The sequence below is a fragment of the Hippoglossus stenolepis genome, chromosome 21 (assembly GCF_022539355.2).
Source record: "Hippoglossus stenolepis isolate QCI-W04-F060 chromosome 21, HSTE1.2, whole genome shotgun sequence".
Classification (NCBI taxonomy): domain Eukaryota; kingdom Metazoa; phylum Chordata; class Actinopteri; order Pleuronectiformes; family Pleuronectidae; genus Hippoglossus; species Hippoglossus stenolepis.
This window is the reverse complement of record NC_061503.1, coordinates 18,267,856-18,288,917: the sequence shown is the minus strand read 5'-3', so window position 1 is coordinate 18,288,917 and position 21,062 is coordinate 18,267,856. Positions and strand designations below refer to the sequence as shown.

At 46.1% G+C, this 21,062-nt stretch overlaps 1 protein-coding gene across 1 annotated transcript in view; it reads left to right on the top strand.

The window, feature by feature from the left end:
- myo1d (myosin 1D) overlaps positions 1 to 21,062 on the top strand; it is a 67,343-nt gene that overhangs the window by 29,280 nt on the left and 17,001 nt on the right. The window contains exons 12-21 of the mRNA XM_035146452.2: positions 1,159 to 1,229; positions 2,693 to 2,767; positions 3,057 to 3,189; positions 3,279 to 3,445; positions 4,543 to 4,750; positions 11,178 to 11,401; positions 11,951 to 12,089; positions 12,861 to 12,965; positions 13,125 to 13,238; positions 18,970 to 19,124. Of these exons, the coding sequence (XP_035002343.1) occupies positions 1,159 to 1,229; positions 2,693 to 2,767; positions 3,057 to 3,189; positions 3,279 to 3,445; positions 4,543 to 4,750; positions 11,178 to 11,401; positions 11,951 to 12,089; positions 12,861 to 12,965; positions 13,125 to 13,238; positions 18,970 to 19,124 (1,391 nt within the window). The remainder of the gene's footprint in view (positions 1 to 1,158; positions 1,230 to 2,692; positions 2,768 to 3,056; positions 3,190 to 3,278; positions 3,446 to 4,542; positions 4,751 to 11,177; positions 11,402 to 11,950; positions 12,090 to 12,860; positions 12,966 to 13,124; positions 13,239 to 18,969; positions 19,125 to 21,062) is intronic.

Genomic DNA, 21,062 nt, shown 5'->3' with positions numbered 1-21,062 from the left:
AGAAGGTTAAGAACATTTTCACTGGATTTTGAAGCTGGAACAATTCTTTAACTCTCACAAAAGTAATTATGCCTAAAACTGTAACTTTATGTACTTCTAAATGCAGGAAAAGTCATAATTCATAAACTAATAATAAACTGAAGATGAAATGTAGATAACAACACGTGTTTTCTTTTAAACATCTGTATCTTTTATTCTCCCATTTGCAGCTGTAACTTTAATCTCTCTGCTTCCTGCTCCTGCTCCCCCTTAATCTCTGATGTCACACACGAACACACACATTCAACCTCACTCCTACATCTCACACTTGTCACGCGCTGCTTTGCAAGAAGACTCATCGAGCTCTTTCAGAATTCTCTTCCCATTCATGCTCCTCTGCTCTCTGGCCTAAATACAGGCATCGCTCTCCCACATGCGCTCTCACACTCGTTTTCTTTCACTCGCTCTGTCTCTTCCCATCACATCACGTTCATTCCTCATCCTCGTCTCTGTTGCACCACATTCTGGAATGCTCTTCATCTCAGTCTTGCACGTTCTCACGATCTCTCGCTCTTCTTCTATCTCTTCCTCTCGTCTCCTGACAGCGTTCAGTGTTTTTTCCCGCCCCACTTCATCCGTCGTCACAGGAGCTTTGACAACTTCTGCAAATGGATCATAAACATGCACAGTTTGACATGTGTTTAGAGTTGTAACAGAGTCTGGACAGTTTTTAATGTCCAAATCTAGTATTTACAAGGATGGACAGTTTACAGAAGATGTCCAGATGTTGAAAAACCACACACCTCCGAGTCCAGGGAGGTTGAAACAACCAATATCCTCTTTATTCCTCTGACCTCAAGGATGAACCGCTTAGATTTTGGAGGTCAAAGGTCACTGTGGCCCTTACAGGACTCTTGTACGTGTTCTCTAAAGAACGCCTCATGGGAACCCTTTTAAATTTGTTATAAATGTTGTGTTGACTCGAAGTTGATCTAAGTAGATTCTGGTGGTCGGTGGTCATCAGTCTGAATGTGCAACGACCTTTTAGTATTTTAGATTTAAACACCAGAGTAGTAATGACGTTGTAAATACATTTTTCAGATTCTGATTTGAGTATTTTTCTTTGCTCTTATGATTCTGTGAAACCTTAATCACCCGTCGCTCTCTGTCGCTCTGCAGCTCTCACCCACCGACAAGAGTCTGGAGTTCGACCGGGACTTTCGTATCAGACACTACGCAGGAGACGTGATGTAAGTATCGCAAAACCGGTGATTCATCCTCCTTCTCCCACATTAGTACTTTTTTACATATTCATGCCTCAGAGGTCCCGACTCGAACCTCAGTCTCACAATGTGGGAAACGTCGATAGAAGCAGGACGATCAAGTCTGAGCTTAAAGAAAGTGATGCTTCTTATTTTTGACCCTTTGAAAACAGAATTGCTTCAGGGATTCACTTTGTGCTCTGTTGTTTTTTGTGTATTTGTTTTCCAAAGTGTTATTTATGTGCACGTTAAGAAAAAGTAAGACACAAACTTTACTGTTAACTTGAGCAACACGTGAAACAGCAGCTTCGACATGTAACCTCCAATCCCTCTGAAAACTTAATGACGTCTCAGTGTCGTTCTTTAGACTTTGCACCTTGTCTGATGTTTAAAGTTTTACACATTGAAATGAAAAAAACAACTAAACAAAAGACTCACGGGCCTGAAAGGCTCCATCTGACTATTTAATGTATTAATCCATTTCCTGCACAAAGGAGCCAAGTTGTTAAATAACCTTCTGATGAAAATCTCTGAGGAATTGGACAAAAGGACATTACACAAGTTGTACTCAGCCCGAGTGCTTTTTTAAAGTGTGTAATTTTTTATAGAAGGGTCTAGACTCAGTTGCTCCATACATGTAGCAGAACTTTGCTGGCTCCCAAGTAACATTTCTGGAAAATGTCCATATGAGAACACAGCAGGAAAATGTCCAGAACATGTGGAACATTTCGTGGCCAAAGAATCTGATGTTTTCCTCCGACAACGAAGGAGACCAGAAATCTCAGCTTGTTTCCTTTGCCCCTAAGTGGCCGTAGAAATCGCTAATTGCAGGATTAAGGCCTCTCAAGCCACACACACACACACACACACACACACACACACACACACACACACACACACACACACACACACACACACACTTGGAACATTAATTGACATTTTAATGCCCCCTAAAGTGACAGCACCATGCATGTCCCAGTCCCTGAAGTACTTGGACGTCGTTTAATGACTAAATCACATGTGCTGAGCCCCCAAAAAACGAGCTGAGCCCATTTGTGAGGACTAAGTGTGTCCCACCTTAGGGACGACTCGGGGGGGTGAGGAGTGTCAGGCCTGACTGGCTGATCCCGGAGCCATTTACACAAAGATGTAGAGCGTGTCTCACATACTCACAGCATGGGCACAACGCAGCTCTGTGGCTGAAGGGAATCACTCGGAATAATGTGTTTATGACGTTCCTGGTTAAAGCAGCACAGTTTGCACAGAGTAACACAACAACAGTGAGTCCAGAGTAACACAACAACAGTGAGTCCAGAGTAACACAACAACAGTGAGTCCAGAGTAACACAACAACAGTGAGTCCAGAGTAACACAACAACAGTGAGTCCAGAGTAACACAACAACAGTGAGTGCACACTCAGATGTATTTACCTGCCTCCCTCTGTTCACAGGTACTCTGTGGTGGGTTTCATTGACAAGAACAAAGACACACTGTTCCAGGATTTCAAGAGACTGCTCTACAACAGGTAACACACACACACACACACACACACACACACACACACACACACACACACACACACACACACTGAGGAACACACACCACTTCAATCACCTCTCACCTCAGCACTTCGATTACATGAAGAATCTAGAAGGAGCAGCGCAGGATTAGTACCTTTAATCTCCTCTCGGTTCTTCCTCCTCTCTCTTCAGTCCTCTGGTGTTTTCTCTCTGCTGATAATAAATGTGAGGTTCAGTCGTTTCTGTGTGATTTGTATTTTACCACACTCTCTACTCAATGTTGCCCTTGTTTAGTTCTAACCCGGTGCTGAAGGGGATGTGGCCCGAGGGCAAACTGAGCATCACCGAGGTCACCAAACGGCCGCTCACCGCCGCCACGCTCTTCAAAAACTCCATGATCGCGCTGGTGGAGAACCTGACGTGCAAGGTGAGGAGCTCCCACCAGGCGTTAACTGGGAATGTGGATTAAATACATGTCCAGTTGACTCACTGTCGCCCCCTGGTGCCCCTCTGCAGGAGCCCTACTACGTCCGCTGCATCAAGCCCAACGACGTTAAGTCCCCGCTGCTGTTCGAGCAGGAGCGCTGCCGCCACCAGGTGGAGTACCTCGGCCTGCTGGAGAACGTCAGGGTGCGGCGCGCCGGCTTCGCCTACAGACAGACGTACCCTCGCTTCCTGCAGAGGTACGACGCCGACGCAACAACCCCTCTACGCACAGTCGTCTCCTGGTGTTTCTATATATCACGTGTTGGGCTGATAATTAACACACTTGACATTACAAAAAATAATATTCATGACCTCAGCTTCCAGTCTCTTGAATCTCAAATAGAAAACCCTGAGAGCTTCGTCCTCATGTGGCTCTTTGCTGACTGTGTCATAGATGAGATCTGGTTTCTAATTAATTCAGCTTTTGTTTACAACCCTCTGTCACCAGATGACTTCAGATCTGAGCCAAAGACTTTTAGAATTAGAACATTAACACAAAACATCACAAACACACTTACGTTACACTAATCGTACACAAACACTTGTTGTAGCACTCGTCCTTACTCCCCAGCTGTTCACACTCGCCCACTGCCCTCGTGGAAACCAGGATTAGTTCATGAGTCTTTACATAACGTGCTCTCAGGTCGTCTCGGTGACTCCGGTCCCCCTCACTGACGCACCAGGACGTGGTTACATCACAGCATTGTCAGTCGTTTGTCTGTGAAACCACACGGGATTCAGTCTGTGAACAAACGCTGGGATCTTTGGATGGTGGAGTTTCACTGCTTTCTCAGAATCGTGTCATAATCTCCATTGATCCAAGTTTTGATCATATTTTTAGGCTAAAATGCCGAATGTCAAACAGTTTGATGTTCTCAAATTTGAGATTTTAGTTTTTCATAGTTTCACATTATAATAAATAGAAGTTTTGGGGGATTTCAACAGTTTAATGCACATTTAATGTGTCACGTTGTAATCAAGGATGTTATGCTGAGCATTTTTCACTGAACAACTTTACAGACTGAGACAATAATTGACCGATTTACCAATTATGTAATAAATACTTGCAGGCATACTTTAAATATACTGAAAATATTGTTATCCTACCTAAAATAAAATATTTATTCGTACTTTTTGGTTTGGTCCTTCTGATAACATGGAGGAGACAGGCTTTACGACCTTTACTGCTGCCAGCCTCTAGGGGGCGATTCACATGTTTTGGCTTGGCTTGGAAATTAACATTTATTTAGTATAACATTACTTTCTCACATCGAGCACTTTGTCCGTCCTCCAGATACAAGATGATCTCGGAGTTCACGTGGCCGAACCACGACTTGCCATCGGACAAAGAGGCCGTGAAGAGGCTCATGCAGGGCTGCGGGTTTGACCACGACGTCGCCTACGGCAAAACCAAGGTCTTCATCCGCACGCCGCGCACCCTCTTCAGCCTCGAGGAGCAGCGAGCCGAGATGCTCCAAAGAATCGTCCTCTTCCTCCAGAAGGTGAGCGGGACTAACTCAGGGTTTCAGTACATTTCTTTATTTCCCCTGATTGTCCCTTGACTTCAAACCAATGAGCTGCATTAGCAAGTATTTAGAGTTCACAAACATTTGTCTCTGTTAATGAAGTCATCAACGACTATTATCTGATCTGGGCCTTGAGTCGTGTTCACGCTGGAATTCACAAGCTCTTGTTCTGCAGATGAATAATCAGAGACGAAATAAAAACCAGACTCTACTCAAATTTTAAAGCTACTGTACGAGATATAACATTATTTATTTTTTCTCAAACTGGACGTCGTACCACGAATCCCCTGAATACTCTGTGACCAGTTTATTACTTTCTCCTTCAGCTGTTTTAACTTCTCTGAGTATTGATCACTGTGTGTGTGTCTGTATTCAGTGTTTGCTAAGCTCGTCACGCGTCACTGGCTGCACGACACCTTCAGGTCCCCGGGGTCAACACGCTGTGCTCGTGTTGCGTTCGCTGACCGGCGTGCAGAGCAGGACTTTGTAACCGTGATAGACGGAGCGACTGTAAAACGTGGAGCGCTGCTCTCGCTGGCTCTCAAATTAAGGACACGCTAAGAGAATCGCCTGGATGCTTCAAAACGTCACGTCTGAGTCTGTCAGCTCTGTGTTGGTGTATAACAAAGACTCCGCATCCATCATCAGGCCACTTTAAGGACTCGTTCCTGCAGCATGGACACATTTCCCCCTAACTGTTTTTACATTAGACTCCTGTGGGCAGATTCCTCCACACCATGTTGCGTTGGTGTGTCTCGGGGAGTTTCTCCGAGCTCTCGGGCTTGAAAGGGTTTTGACTTCTGTAGCCGATTGATTGCTTGACCTCTGTATTGATCTGCGCGACCCTTTGCGAGCTCTTCCCACAGACGCAGCAGACGGGCGTTTCTTCCCCCGCTCCCTCAGGAGAACCTTATCTTGTATCTCCCTCAATAAGCGGACTTCAATGAGGAAGCCAAAGCCCAGAGGAGGAGGAGCAGCTCCTCCAGCAAAACAAACATTACAGCCTGGCGGCGGAGGAGGCGCAGCAGCAGGCGTTTTTTTTTAATAATCTTGCCCTCTGTCAATGTTGGGGCCAGGCATGCATGTGTGTATGTGCATCACACATGCATGCTGGCTCATGCACTCACCAACACACAAAATCAAATAGTGGCGTGACAGCAGAATTGACTCCGGTGTCTATCATGCTGTTCCTCAGACAAACATCCCCGGCCGAGTCTGATCTGCCGGGCAGAGCAATCCCCTTATCAGCCCCTGGCACACCACATCGCCTTATGCCAGCCGGTCCCACGGTGCCAGGGCCGTCACCGGCTCAGACACACTTCTCATCCCTCCGTTCTCCTCATGGATCCATAATGATGCTGCTTAATTTGCCCCATAAAACAACTGAAAAAAACCACAATCTGCAAATCGGTCCCCGTGCCACCGTGCCGCTGCCAAACCAGCCTGTGAGACCGTTGTTGTTTTTTCTGTAGCTGTGTTTTTATTTTACCTCTTTAAATCACCATAACCGCGCTTTCACTGAGGAGGGGGTAGCAGGAGGCGGGGCTTGTTCACAGCTCTATTTAATCCTGCTCTTCCCTCCGTCCTTTACTCATTTCCTCCACCGAGGTTTTGTTTTGTTTAAAAAACTACTCAAGCGATTTCCATGCGGACGGGTCGGACATGACCCAGGGAAGAACCCCACATTGTGTGACAGGGCGTTTTTAGAGGAGCTCTACTCAGGGCTCAACCGTACTGGTATGTTTCTGACGATCTCTGTCGAAACAAGCGTTTTGATGTTGGGTTTTGTTTCCTGTTTGCAGCTTGAGTTTCCTCTTGTGCTCCCTCTCCCCTCGTCCTCAGTGTGGTGGAGCTACATCCACTCCAGCGTCACACGTATTACAGTCAGGCCTGGGTGCTCCACATCTTCCTGTTGTGCTACAAACAACAACAACAACAACAACAACAACACAGGGATCTCTTCACAGGACGGAGCAGCTCGGTCACCAGCCCTGTGAGAGAAATGGCCTCTTAAATAAACGTGGGCCTGAAAAATCCCACATAAATACAGAAGTTATAAATTAAACATTGGGGCCCCCCCACACCTCCCTTCGCTCTGTGGTTAAAAAAAATGAATATTTCATAAATTCAAGCTCAGCCATCCACATCACAGTAACCGTCAGCGTCGCAACAATGACGGGAAGAGAACCCCCACCCCCACACACACACATCTCCCCTTGTGTATTCTGAGCCGCTGCTTTAATTGCTTTCCAAAGCTGTACATGGTCTCTGTGTAGCAGTGGGTTTATCAAGACGTGACGAGTGTTGGGGAGCTTTTTACAGGATGGGGGGGGCGGGGGTTGTCTAGGCAGTAGCTAAATGAAAACGTCTACAAAGAATAAAGAGCTGAGGGGTAACTCGTGTCCTCAGGCAGTGAATTGTTCTGTAATAACTTGAATCTTGTTTTCGGGGAGGGGGGGAGAAACTGACTTGAGTGGATCAGTGAATAGCTCTGCCCCCCCGCTCGGCTCGACTGTCCACGGCTGATCCGTCTCCTGCCAGACCTCAGCAGAAAGTCCACCTCTAATCTCCTGATCCGCTCTGGAACCCGCAGAGTCGTTTAGTTTTCATCACCTCCGCAGAAACTCGATCGTCGTAGCAGATCAAACGAGGAGGATTTGTCTTTTTTTGCTGGATTTTTGAAGGAAGGGGGAAAAAGTGCCTCCTCTGTGAGAGCAGGTTGTGATGTGGGCTCTGGTCTTTCTCTCTATCTTTTTAATATTATCTCTTTTTTTTTATATATATATATATATGGCGTCACTTAAGTGCTCTGAGTGGATACGAGTCTGCTTCTGCTGAAGGTCTCGTCCTGTTTAAGTGTTTCTCTCTCTCTCCACTTGTAAAGTACCTTGAGACGATAATCAAATACTAAATAATACATCTGAATTGAATAAAACTTGATATGATAAAAAAAAAAAACGATACCATATTTTTTTTTTATTCAGTTGCTTTTCAATTTTTTTTCCAAGGCTTCATCATCGACTGTCCGAGGTTTCTTTCAGAGCTGCAGCCTTGAAATAACTTACAGTAGCATAAATCCTTTGGTTATGATAAAAACTCTAAAAAGGCTGTAACCATGGCAACTTGCATTTGTCTCACAGCCATAAGGGAACAGATTTTTGTTTTCACATTTTGCTTCTCTAGATTCCTCACGAAAACATTTCTTATTTTTACAATATTTGTTATTTTGTAAAAAATGTACGAGATGAATGATTATGATTCATCGATATCAAAACCTACATTTAAAGATTAAAGGTACCCTGTTGAGGTTTCTGACCACTAGGGGCGCTATGGAGCAATGTTTTAAAAGTGGGTCCATGTTTTATTAATTTGTGGTCTACAGAGGATTTCCGTGATTTGCGTCACCAGCTTGTCCTGCCCGTAGTTCTTCAGATTTTTAATTAAATAATAGGTGACACACACATTGAAGTACACAGTGCAGATATTTAAAGAACATACAAGTACATGCACTGTAAACAATACTACTGCGTTTGTTTTTACTTTACATTATTATTTTAATGACTCTCTTCTCCAATAAGGAGATTTTATTGTGTGTCCTTGCATGTTGGACTAATGTGTGTTATTTCAAGCTGCCGACCATCGACAATGTCCCTCCGATCTATTTGCTTCCACTCTCGTCTAATTGATGGATGTTCTGTCCGGAGCCGTTCAATCGGATCTTCAATACTTTGAAGGAGGCCGAGTTGATGAAGAACAGTTTGAACACGTTTGCTTTTTACGTCATTAAGGAACATTAATCCAGAGCTTAAAAAATTACTAAACCACATAATAGCAGGAGTCGTGATCGAAGGAATGAGGAACCAGCCTCAGTGCAGTGATGTCACCGGTGGCTCTATTGATTTATGATAATGCTGAGCTCCGGCCCGGTGTCTCCCTGTGACGGCCTGGTGGTCAGAGCAGCTTTGCCAGATTGTGTCACAGGCTCTTGATTCCGCCCCCCCCCCCTCCGCCCACTGCGTATATCGAGCATGTCACTGGAAAACCAGCTCGATATCCCCAGAGGACGTGGAAACTCGGGCGTTCAGCAGTGGATCCCAGTGAAGTGTGTCGACGGTGCGGACGGGCCCATCTGTCTTCACCTGTCAGATTTTAGTCGTGCTGTTAATATTCAGCTAATAGCGTTTTATTGGAGCTTCAGCCCCAATGCTGTTAGATTAAAGGGATCCAGCAGCAGGTCATGTGTCCTGTGGGCTCAACATCTCAACCTGCTCGCACCAGTTGCCCTGGCACGTGTGATTTGTGAATGCACTTACCCAGTGCGCATTTCAAACCAGCCAACTCCCCCTGCTGAACAAAAACCCCAGCAATCTGTCTCGCTTTGTTGCGACGACAAAGATCCCCAATCTGGCTTTGATGATCTCGTAAATCCCGGGGCCCCGGAGCGAGGTGAGGGCGGGCTCCATGATGGCAGAGTCTCTAAAAGGATGATCAGATGGCTTTATTGGCCAGAAGAGTGAGGGGGCAGACCGTCGGGGGCCTTGTTATTGGCCTGATTTATCCGCCGTTCCCCCGGGAGTCATCTTCATCAGCTCGCCACCGACCATCGCTGTTTGAGAGGCAGAAAATGCGTTTATGGCGTGTTTGTGCCCGTGAGGGCGGCTGGATTGCTCCGGCTCTTGCCTCTTTCCACCTGTCACACACCTTAATGAGGCTCCACAGACAGGGGAGACGGTTTATTTCTGCTTTATCTGTTTTCCTGTTTGCTGCTCGCCTCCCACCTCGCTCTTTTACAACATAACTGGTGATTTGCAGCTTTGAATAAACCCAGTTGTTGATCTGGCACAGGCTCGTGCACCCTGTGGATATCAGGCACTGAAAAGCTGACTTCACCACTTATTGCTTTGTGTTTGACACGTTATGAGATTTTATTGCAGATAAGATCTTTGTTGAAGAAAAAATCCACAACAAGATCAGCACCGAGCAACAGCTATTTTTAAAGCCTAAATATGTCCATGATATATTCTCTGACAAATCAATGAAAAGTTGAAAAACATCCCATCTGAAGAAAATTCCTGGATCCGCCCTCTCAACCAGATCCACCCCAAAAATGTCATGGCTTCTCCCTAAACTCACACCACATCCTTCCACCAAGTTTCATGCTGATCTGTGAATCCTTAAAGTAGTTTCTCCTCACAAACAACCCAACACGGATGAAAACACGACCTCCTCAGTGGAGGTAACGCCGCGATTTAACCTTGTGCGTCCATAATCCAGTGGAGCTCGACTTATCCTCTCCTCTGCCAATTATCACTCACCAATCCCTTCAGGTGAGAACCACCTCCTCCACCGTTTTAATATGCAAATGCAGGAAATCCGTCTCTTCGCCGCCGGCCTCCCCCACACTTAAATATTCATGATTGCTGTGCATTAGAGTCAGATGGAATCCAGGAGCCGCCCTTCGCCGCAGCGCCTTTACTGAGCGCACTCCACTGCTGATTATTTAGCATTGTGTAGCTGCACTGTAGTCAAATATATGTGTAAATAATGGAGAGGGGGTGTGTGAGGGAGTGTCTGAGGGAGGGTACAGTACAAGGGGAGCATATGGTGGTGATTTTATTGAGGGGGGGGGATCAGGAGTTATGGTTCCCTGGGGTCCCACTTGCATCTATTATTCATGTTTCTGAGGGTCTGATAGCCATTCAACCTGTGTTTGGTTACAGGCTTGGGACGGGGGTCCTTGTTTTAGTCCCTATCGCTACCCGGACTGATGAGTAACAAATAAATGTCTAATGAATTCTAATGAAGAGCAATGAGAAAACAATTTATTTTTATAATCGTGAAGGCCGAAACACAGAATTATACATTAGCTACAGCGACAGTATTGTGCTTTATTTATAGCTACAGTCGTCATCGTGATTTAGATCTTAATGCGGGGGGGTGGAACCTCTTCATGCTTTTTACCATCAGTGCATAAAGACTAAAATAGCCCGGGGAGCGATGGCTGCTCTACTAAATAAATCAGATCTAGATACAGTCGTTCTAAATGTCCCATAATCCCCTCTGCATTAGTGCAGCTCCTCCTGTGCTTAAAGGACCAGTCCATAGATTCTACACATTATACAAAGAGCTCGTCTGCATGAGTCTTCTACAGATCTGAGGTTTCTATTGTGAAATATTTACAGGAGCGGAAGATGCACGGCTTTCTGAAAAGAAAGAAGCCTCACAAACACACAGTGATATGTTTCTGTTGAGGACTTTTACTCTCCCTGACTTCACCCATGTTGTCGTATCATTTAGATTTGAGCTAAATTCTTCAAAACATGAAAACGAAGGTTGCAAACACACCCCGTGTATTACCAGCTTCTCTAATCACAGTATATGTATTTCATTGTGTGGTCTCCAGGTGTGGAGGGGCACCATAGCCCGGATGCGTTACCGGCGGATGCGAGCGGCCCTCGTCATCCTTCAGGCTTACCGCCGCTACAAGGTCAGGTCCTACATCCGCGAGGTCAACCGTCGCTTCAAGAACGTCCGATCCATGAAGGACTACGGCCGACACGTCAAGTGGCCGACGCCGCCGAAAGTCCTGCGCAAGTTCGAGGAGGCGCTCAGGAGCATCTACAACAGGTACGGAGACGACAGAGCAGCACATGAAGGTTCAAGGGTCTAATTCCAGAGCTGTGAAATGTGAAATTACATTTAAACACTTTACCATTTGCTTCCAATTGAGTCGTTTCAAACAGAGGATGAGTCTTTGAAGGGTTTGAAGTAAATCGTTTTCTCTCCTTGGATCAGAGCGTCACCGCAGGACACGGCACACGGTTGTTTTACATCCAGATGAGTCTATTTGAAGCCTCTCACACACATTTCCTTCGGCCTCGGGCTCACGCTGAGCATTGATTTTTCTTCCTCCATCAAAGACTCACCACTTTTTCCTCCCCACGTCTGTTTGGTGTTTTTTTTATTGTAGCCGGGCACAGTTGGAAAATAGCCTTCCCAGAAAATGATGTTGGCTGTCGGGAACTGGGAGTGAAAAGCCAATAAGTACACTACAGCTGGGCTCCCCCCCCCCGCCACAGCCCAACCATCAAGGCACGGTGCAGGATCCTCTGTGGACAAAGTTGTTTGTTCTCCACTCTTAGTTTTCTCTGTGTGTTTGTTTGTGTCTACCTGCAGGTGGTGGGCATGGACCCTGATCAAAGGCCTTTCTCCAGAGGAGGCCCTGCAGGTGAGGGCCAAGGTCGCCTGTCTGGAGGCCCTGAAGGGCCACAGGAGCGACTTGGGCCTGCAAAGAGCCTGGGAAGGAAACTATCTGGTGAGCAGGAGGGATGGAGGTGTGGGTGCAGTAATATGTCTGGCTTGTATATGTTTGAATACATGTAAGTGTTACTGCTGTAAACTGGTTCTATCAGCTGCTGTTACTGTCACTAAAATCCATATTAATGCTGCGATTGGAACCTCGATATCTTTTTAGCGTCTTGGCCAAAATGCTCAGACAAATAATATCGCTGAGATATGAAGAAGACAGATGTTCAAGCCAGGTGACGAAACGAACGCCAAGTGCACGGCTGAGCTACGATAAGTGCAGCCGCTCAGAGTAGCTAACAATGCAACTGTGAGGAAGGTGACGCCAACAGGAAGAACTAGATGGTCGCACACGCTAAAATAAATCAGTTACCTCATTTCCTACAACAAACAGAGGAGTTCACCTTCTGTCTTTTCTCCCATTGAGTCGTGTTCGACGTCTGGAACGAAAAACCCAAACTGAAAACTGAGAAGCTCCCTCACCTCGCTGTCTTGCCAAAGCAACGTGTTCACCGAGGTGTCACATCTACATCTGTGCCAATCGTAGCCGATTAAAAACACACTGCAGAGTCATTTAAAGCAGATTGTATCTTTTCTCAGAAGCTATTCGTAATTCCAGTAATTTAATAAAAAGGTTTTATAGCCTTGATATATCAGTGTGTGTATTCGATGGAAGCTCTTCCTCTCCGTCCTCCTCTGAACTCGACGAGTGTCGGTGCTGTTTGTTCTGTCTGTGTCTCTGACAGTTTCTCTGTGTGTGTGTTTCTTTTGTGTTCGACAGAAGCGAGACAGCCCCGACAGCGCCGCGTCGTTCACGCTCGTCTCCAGCGAGCTGCAGCGGAAAGACAAATTCATGAGGGTGCTGTTCTCCTGCAATGTTCGCAAGGTAGAGGATTCATCCACTGTCTCAGCCACGTGTGTCTGTACAGGAAAGAAATGCTCCTGGTTTCCACCCCCAACCTGCAGGGGGTTAAGTTGTTGGTGTGTGTGAGCTCTTCCTGTTTCCTGTGGGGGGGGACTAATGAGGTGCTTTGTGTTTTCCCAGATCAACCGTTTCCACAAGTCGGAGGACAGGACTGTGCTCATCACTGACCGCCACCTGTACAAGATGGATCCCCTGAAGCAGTACAAGCCCATGAAGAGCATCCCCCTCTACAACGTAGGACTCTTCCTCTTCCTCACAGCCTTCTTCATCACACACACACACAGGGTGGTTAACACACAGGGACTTACTACACACAGGGTCAAACTGCACTTTACTACAGATTTACTTTTATTTATCTACTGTATTTATCCTGTATTGATTCAGGAAGGTCCCATTGAGATCTTTCCACAGCAGAATTCAAACGTCATGTCCGGCCTCCTGAGTTCGAGTCTGAGAAAAGCAGATTTACGCAGCTCTGCTCAGGAAGTTGGATCATTTCCCTCTTACGATGAATCAATAAACTGGAGAAGTCTTGTGGTAACATGCCGAGTAAAGCTTTAGGATATAGGTTTTTCTGCTAAGACGCATTGGACCGTTTCATATCGTTCACAGTGATGTGTGTGGGCGGTTGCACCAGGAGCGTGATGTATAACATCCAGTTTCTTCCACCAGAGACAGAGAAACACGCACAGAGCATAATTCTAAATATACAGACTGTATATATCGAGTTAATAGAAGCAGAGATCTTCTTGATGCAGATCCATAAAACCCTGTTTCATGTGCTGTAAACCAGTGTGTGTGTGTGTCACATGGGAGAATGACTTATGCAGAATTGTTTGTGATGTGTATTGGATTGCAGGTTACACACTTGAGCAGCCTGAAAATGAAAATCCATAGATCAAATTACTGCTCGGTAATATGCTGCGGAGAGGAGACTTGTGTCTTTGCTGCTGATTCATTCAACGTGCAGCTGGAGTTTCATAGTTTTGTGTAAATTGGAAAGATGAATATTCAGCGAGTCAATAAAATGAGCTTGTGATAGTTTCTACCTCACGTCTGGATTTCGTGATGTGAGAATTAAACCATAAACATCAGACGTGAGTGGCAGTTGTGGCTCAGGTGACTCTGTTCCTCGGCAGGTTCATGTTTTCTGTTTTTATTTATTTTGTCTTCTCGCTGAAATTGGATCCATATCTAGAGGCTGTTGTTTCGTTTTTTTAAATGTTTTCGTGACCTGGTCAGAAAACACCGTCACTGACATATCACATTCACCAGCATCTAACTCTTACCTGAAACTGTGAGGTTGCCAGATTTCAGAAATACTCAATTTACACCTTCATTAAATATGATTTTTTGAAGTCTGTTTATGTGGTTTTTGCGTAATCCTGCTGAAGAACAAACAGACGGACAGCGGGACAGCGGTCGCTTTCCTCGTTTATTGAGCAAAATAAATGTCGTAGCTGTTGTGTGAGAATTTAAATATTCACCCAAAATGTTGAACTGTTTAATCGTCGCAGCTTCAAGCCTAAATTTAACCTTCACAAAATGCTTCCTACGTTTCAAACGGCCCTTTGAAGAGGAGACAACCAGACAATTTCCCCCTGAAGGTCTAGAACTGAAACTACAAAGAGCAACTGAAAACTATGCAGGTGAAGTTAAGAAAACAAACGAGAGCAGAAAGCAGCGTTTAAAGGACTATTTCTGATTCCTCCATTTTGCTCTGCCGTGACACTGACCTTGGAGGTGAGGCGGCAATGAAACAGGAAGTGAAGGCGTCGCACATTAATCTCCGGGGCAGATACGCCCCCCCGACGTCTGGTTAAGCGAGTGAGATGTGAGGCTGACGTGCGGTTGACGGCGGTGACAAGACGTCCCAGTGTTCAATCTGACAGAGTGACAGGAGGGAGTCACAGAGTCCGCAGACGGACACCAGCAGCCTGCATGGCTGCATCTGGAAGGGAAACTGGGAGACGGCAGATTAGACAGATGGCGGCAGAGAGAGAGAGCGAGAGAGAGATCAGCGGGAGTTAAGGAGATTCTTAGTTATTGGCCATTGAGTCACACACACTCATGAGTTGATGGATAGAGCTCAGTCGTATGTGGAGCTGGAGGAGGAGGAGGCACAGTTTGTTGGTTTGCAGCTTTCACACAGCGTCACCACAGGAGGAGCGTAGTACACATTATAGCTGTGTTCCAGTTCAGGGGCAGGACGCCGTCTACGCAGCCCACAGAGGACGCAACCTTTGTGGGCTGCGAAACAAAATGGAGACGCCTATTAGGTGCGTCTTGATTTGAATTTAAAGAGACTGTTGGGCCTCGGCGGAGGGGATCACTTAACTTAGTACTTCTAGTTACCTCCGTCTGTTATCATGATCGCCACAAAACATGGTGCAAGGTTGAGGTTTTGCTCGGGTGAGGAACCGTTCAACTTTAGTTGTGGATCAGGCGGCAAGTCCAGGATCTTTGAGGGTGTTTTTCAACATTGTCATAAATTTTTCTGGAAATTATTTATACATCTTGACACAAACAGCCATCCTAGTTGTTACTGAGAAGAGAAGCATTAATCATCACTGCTGCTCTTTCACATCCATGATATCAGGACTGTTAATGCAGTAAATGTAAAAGCGGGTGAGAGGAAGTGCAGAGGGAGTGGGGGGGGCGGCATGACCTGGAGCCCGATGCCGGCCGAGAGCAGCGTGACGCGGAACTATCGATCGGAGAAGGTCAAACAGAGGGGAGAGCAGTTAGCTCGTTGTTGATTAGCACCGAGGGGCTAACACCACATGACCCCCCCACCCCCAAGCTGTACCATACTTACTGCTGCTCCTGCCGGGGCCCGGCTGATAAATGGCCGGTGCTTTAGTGTGGAGCCAACAACCGTCTGCCAGGGGATTTATACGCCGGTTAATGCCTGCGCTGCAGAAGCAAGATCATTACACCGTATTTCTCGTTAAATAAAACAAATACTGTTGAGGAGACGGTGAAATATATTGATTGTGCTCCACTGACTCATCTCGCTGCTTCTCACCATCTTTTCTCTCACCTTCATCTCTTCATTCTATTTCTGTCGTGCACCCATCCCCGTCTCACCCATCTCCCCCTCTCTCCCTCTCTCCGATCTCAGTGTTGTCCCCCACACCCCCCACACCCCCACGCTGCCGCCGCTTCTCTCCTCCCGTTGTTGTCATGCCAACTTCCCAGGAGACAGTGTTGTCATGGATACCGAGCGGCAGGGCAGATCAGCTGATGTCTGGTGTCGTTCGGGCCTGTGCACAGATCGCTCTCTTTTCTTCCCGCCGAGGATTATTTGTGATCCCCCGGCTCTCGCTCTCCTCACATACTTTCTCGCTGCCGTATTCTTATTCACTCATCTTTAAGTTTATTATGTGCACTCACAGGGAAAAAAAAACACGTGTGCAGAACTCCGAGCGACGGATAAAAAATGCTGCTTTCTGAAATTATGCAAATCTATTAATACATGGGATCAGGATGAAAATGTGTTGAAGCATAAATTATCATTTTAGAAGCAACTTGCAGGATGGGGGGGGGGACTATTTTCCCATTTTCTGTCCCGTTAACATCTCCTCATCACACGAGTGGCTGATTACAGGACGTTCATCTGATCCCAGAGCCTCCAGTGGGCCCTCTCGCTGCCTTTGTCCCGCACTCCATCACTACAGGAGTGTAGGGATGTGTTATATAACCAATAGGTTGCTCCCATGAGAAGAGAACCTGCTGATGTCCTCATGACAGCTGCAGCACTGTGACTGCAGGTTGACATCGTGCAGGAGTTTCCTCTGTGTCGTCCTGTCACTGCAGCACATTTACAGTCTGGGAAGACGGCTTTTTTTTAAATAAAAATACAGACAAGACATCAGGCAAAGAGTTGTTTCCTCTCACATGCTGCAATCGTCCCTGTTTACGCAGCAACAACTGTCTCGACTCTAGAAAAAGCTTCGAGATCACGCTGGAGGCGAGAGGTGTGAAAAACACATGAGAGAAGCAAAACTCTGTTTCCTCTCAAAGATTTGAGATGTTTATGCTGTTGGCAAAAAACTACTTAAACCGATTCCGTCGAAACTTGGAGGAAGGATGGAGGAAAAACTCATAGAGTCCTGGAGCAGATTGGATGTAAAAGAATGTTTTTCCACTTGTCTTTAACATTGAGACATTGAGCGTTGGCCCGGGTGGAGCTACGTGTTCTCTGAGCCGCCTAATAAATATCAAAAACATGTCGATAACACTTTCCTTATGTTCGAGGGGAGATATTCAAACTGTCTGAAAAACTGTCCAGAACCTGTGTCCACAGTTTACTGTCATATAAGAAAAATACAAGTAGGAAATCTTCTTTATTAGGAAACTGGAGGAAGAAAACATTTGGCTTATTTTTCTTGAATGATCAACAAATAATTGTGATTAATCAGTAATACAAAATGCCACAGAATTGATGACTCACAGATTGCGATCGTGATTAAAAGACCCCTCGTACTGTACCATCGTCCTAATGTCTCCACATGTGTCTCTCTGTGTGTGTGAGAGACAGACGAACAGCTGAGCAGATGTCTGGGAGGATAAATGCCTCCTAATGAATTTCATTCTCAAGTTAAAACTGATCGGGGGGGATTGAGACCAAAAAAATGACACAAGGCAACAAATCAGAAAGTCTCATTACCCGACTCATTAGAACACAGACTCTCGTTCCAATCAGTTAAGCCTTTAATAAAAATGTAAATGTAACCGCTTCCGTGCAATTAACTGCGTCCGGATTGCTCGACGGAGACGCTTCGCTCGGGGCTTTGATTCGTGGTGATTACGTGAAGTGTTTGTTTGTGAAGTCACGGGCGTCGTGTTGGAGCCACATGAGCGAGCTGGGTGCGAAGCCGCTGGGTTGGACCAGTCCTCCTCCTCCTCCTCCTCCTCCTCTGGGGGAGAATTAGTCTGGGTATCACAGTGTGGTGAGTGGATATTAATGCACCAGACTCACCAGATGCCCTTTGGCTGTTTCCACATCACATCAGAGTTCAGCTGGGAAACATGAAGGAATAAAGGGAGACGGAGAAAAAGCTCAGGTGAACGAGAAAGAAGGGGGTTAATGAGCCTGTGTTTCCTTCACCTGTGAAGATACTGGTTTCTGCCTGTTGGGTCTGCATTGACGACTGGGATCTCCCCCCCCCCTCGGCCGTGTGGGTTTACATTGGTGTGTGGTTTTAAAGGGCTCTGATCGGAAAAGTTTGATTGGTCCTTTGGGGAAACTGATCAATAAATCTAACTCCGAGCTCCAGTTCCTGAGAAACCCATCGCACCAGTAGACATCTGATACTGGCTGCTGTTTATTCATCCCCTCCGCCATGAGCTTGTGTTTTCACCCGTCTGTTTGTTCGTTTTTTTGTTTGTTGAGGATCCGGATCAGGAGGCGGAGCTAAGAATTATTTTAAACTTTCTTTACAGAACATTTCTCTTTACTTGGTTTATATATCTGATCTGAACATGTACATGCAATATGGTGATAAAGTGTAAAAGTACCTTTCTACATCATTTATTCATCCATTTAGATGATTTGATTAAAAAAAAATGCAGTCATTCTTATTTTATTTATATTGCCCATATTCACACATCTCAATTTGCCTCATAGGGCTAAAAAAAGGTGCGACATCCTCTGCTCTAAACCCTCGAGTGAGAAAAAAAATATGAAATCAAACCCTATAAACAGCGAACCTCTTGGTTTTGCTTCCCTCAGATGTGAGAGTTGTGTCGTTGTGTTCACGTCCTTCTGTCTGCACCAACTCAACCTCCCTGACGTGCTTGTGCAGCTGTGTTCATGTTTATCCACAGTACAGATGTTTACCTGACAGGTTTCTCAACACACGCTCTCCTGCCTTTGCACATGTTTGTGTTTCTCCGTTGGTTCTTCATCCATGTTTATCGTGTGTTATGTTCCCCCTCTCTCTCTCTCGCTGTGTCCCAGGTGACGGGGATGAGCGTGTCCCCGGGGAAGGACCAGCTGGTCGTCTTCCACACTAAGGACAGCAGGGACCTGGTGGTGTGCCTGCAGGGAATGGTCCCCGCCAGCGAGAGCCGCATCGGGGAGCTGGTGGGCACCTTGCTCAGCCACTTCAAGAGGTGAGCGGTTTTAGATCTTGCGTGTGTATATACTCGTTTTTGTTCCCTCTTCAACACAAACACTGACCTTATCAGGACCAGTAGACCTCCTGGGGACCGACTCTCGCTCCTAATGAAGCAAATCTCTCTTCCTGAGCTCCTGGTGACGGTTAAGATGTGAACTGTGGTCAGGTTTTATGAATGGAAGTCAATGCAAAGTCCTAATAAGGAGGGCATGCACATATATGTGTGTGTGTGTGTGGTGCTCCATCACTGCCACTCTCTGATGGTATCTTGCTTCATTGTGGAGCCCGTTTCTCCGAAGGTGTCGGGCAGAGCGCGGCCTCCCGTGACGACCCTGCGTGTGCCGCGCACGCCGACTCATCCATCACTGTAGAAACAGCGACAGGACAAAGGCCTGTTTGTTTGCCTGTATTTTGTGTGTCTGCATGCGGAGGAATCCCTGAGAGCTTGTGAGCGTGCCGGTGTATCTGCACCGTCTGATCTTTGGCGTGTGGTGTGCCACCGCCACAGCTCCCTGTAGATGTGGCTTTAACCTTTATCTCTCCTTCAACGTGCTGCTCGGTGCACAATGTGCACAGTGGCAGGAAGGGAGAGGAGCAGCTTACGGCAGCAACAACGCAGCACTTGATCCTCCTCGAAGTGACGGCGAGGCCAAAGCAGAGCGCCGCTGCCGCTGCGAATAAAACCCTCGTCGTGTCACGTCCGTGTCTGGATATTTGAAGTGGGAGTTGTTTTTGACATTTTCCAAATCTGCTCGGTATTAATCTGGTTATTTTTCATGTTACGGTGATTTTTTTTACTTTTGCCTTGGACAGAAATAGTTTAAATTGTGAAGTAGCGTCAAGCAGAAACTTCTCAATACCACATCGAGTTGCCTCTAAAATTAAACAGATTCAGAAAACAAACACATTCATAACAACATAACCCTCTTCTCAGCCATGATGCACCACTTGTCTACAGAAATTCAGAAATACTTCATTGTTATTTAGCATGAAAGTCAGAGCGGATTAGATTCCCTCTCTCGTTTCACGTCTTCCTTTTCCCTGCATCTTATTTTTGACATCATCCCCTTTGTAACGATCTCTCTCTCTCTCTCTCTCTCTCTCTCTCTCTCTCTCTCTCTCTCTCTCTCTCTCCATCTCTCTCTGTCTTTTTTTTTTGCATTTTCCTCCCCTGGCTCTGCTCTCATTCATTTCTGGAGAGGAGGCAATGAAATATTTAAGGCTGTGCTTCTGCTGAGGCCTATAGCCTATATTTAGGTGTGTGTGTGTGTGTGTGCGTGTGCGTGCGTGCGCGTGCGTGCGTGTGCGTTAATACGACTGCAGACACTCTGCATCTGTCTCACACAAACTCTCTGCACAATCACTGGAAGATTCGGGCAATCCACTTCAGTTCAGCTGCTTCCAGACGTGCACTGAACTCTGGAGATCCTCTGCAGCTTCTCCAGAGGTGGTGGAGAAAGTCCCCAGGACTTTCTCCACCACCTGGCCCCCAAGTGTAACGTCCGTGAGATGTAAACATGATCACGTGATCTCCACAGCAGAATGAATACGTGACTTTCGGCCTCTGTGTCTTGAAAACTTTCGAATCTGAGCATTTTCCACCTTGTTTTTATTTCTTCTCATTCAGTTTTTGCTTGTGTTAAATGTGCAGCATCACACAGACTCACTCTGATTCACACCTTCCCCACCGGGATCTCTACGTTAAAAATAGCTTCATCTTGAATTATTCATCCACCTGCTCGATTCTCAGAGGTGGAAAAACTTCAGTGTTAACATTTTTTACTCCATCAAATGCAGCACGGCCTCATTCTTAAGCTAAAACATTCTTGTTACATCTGCGAAAGACAAGTGGAAGGTTTTATCATCGTGTATATATCGTTTCATAATATGTTCAGATTGTGTTAATATCATAGGACAGTTGTTAATCCTCCCG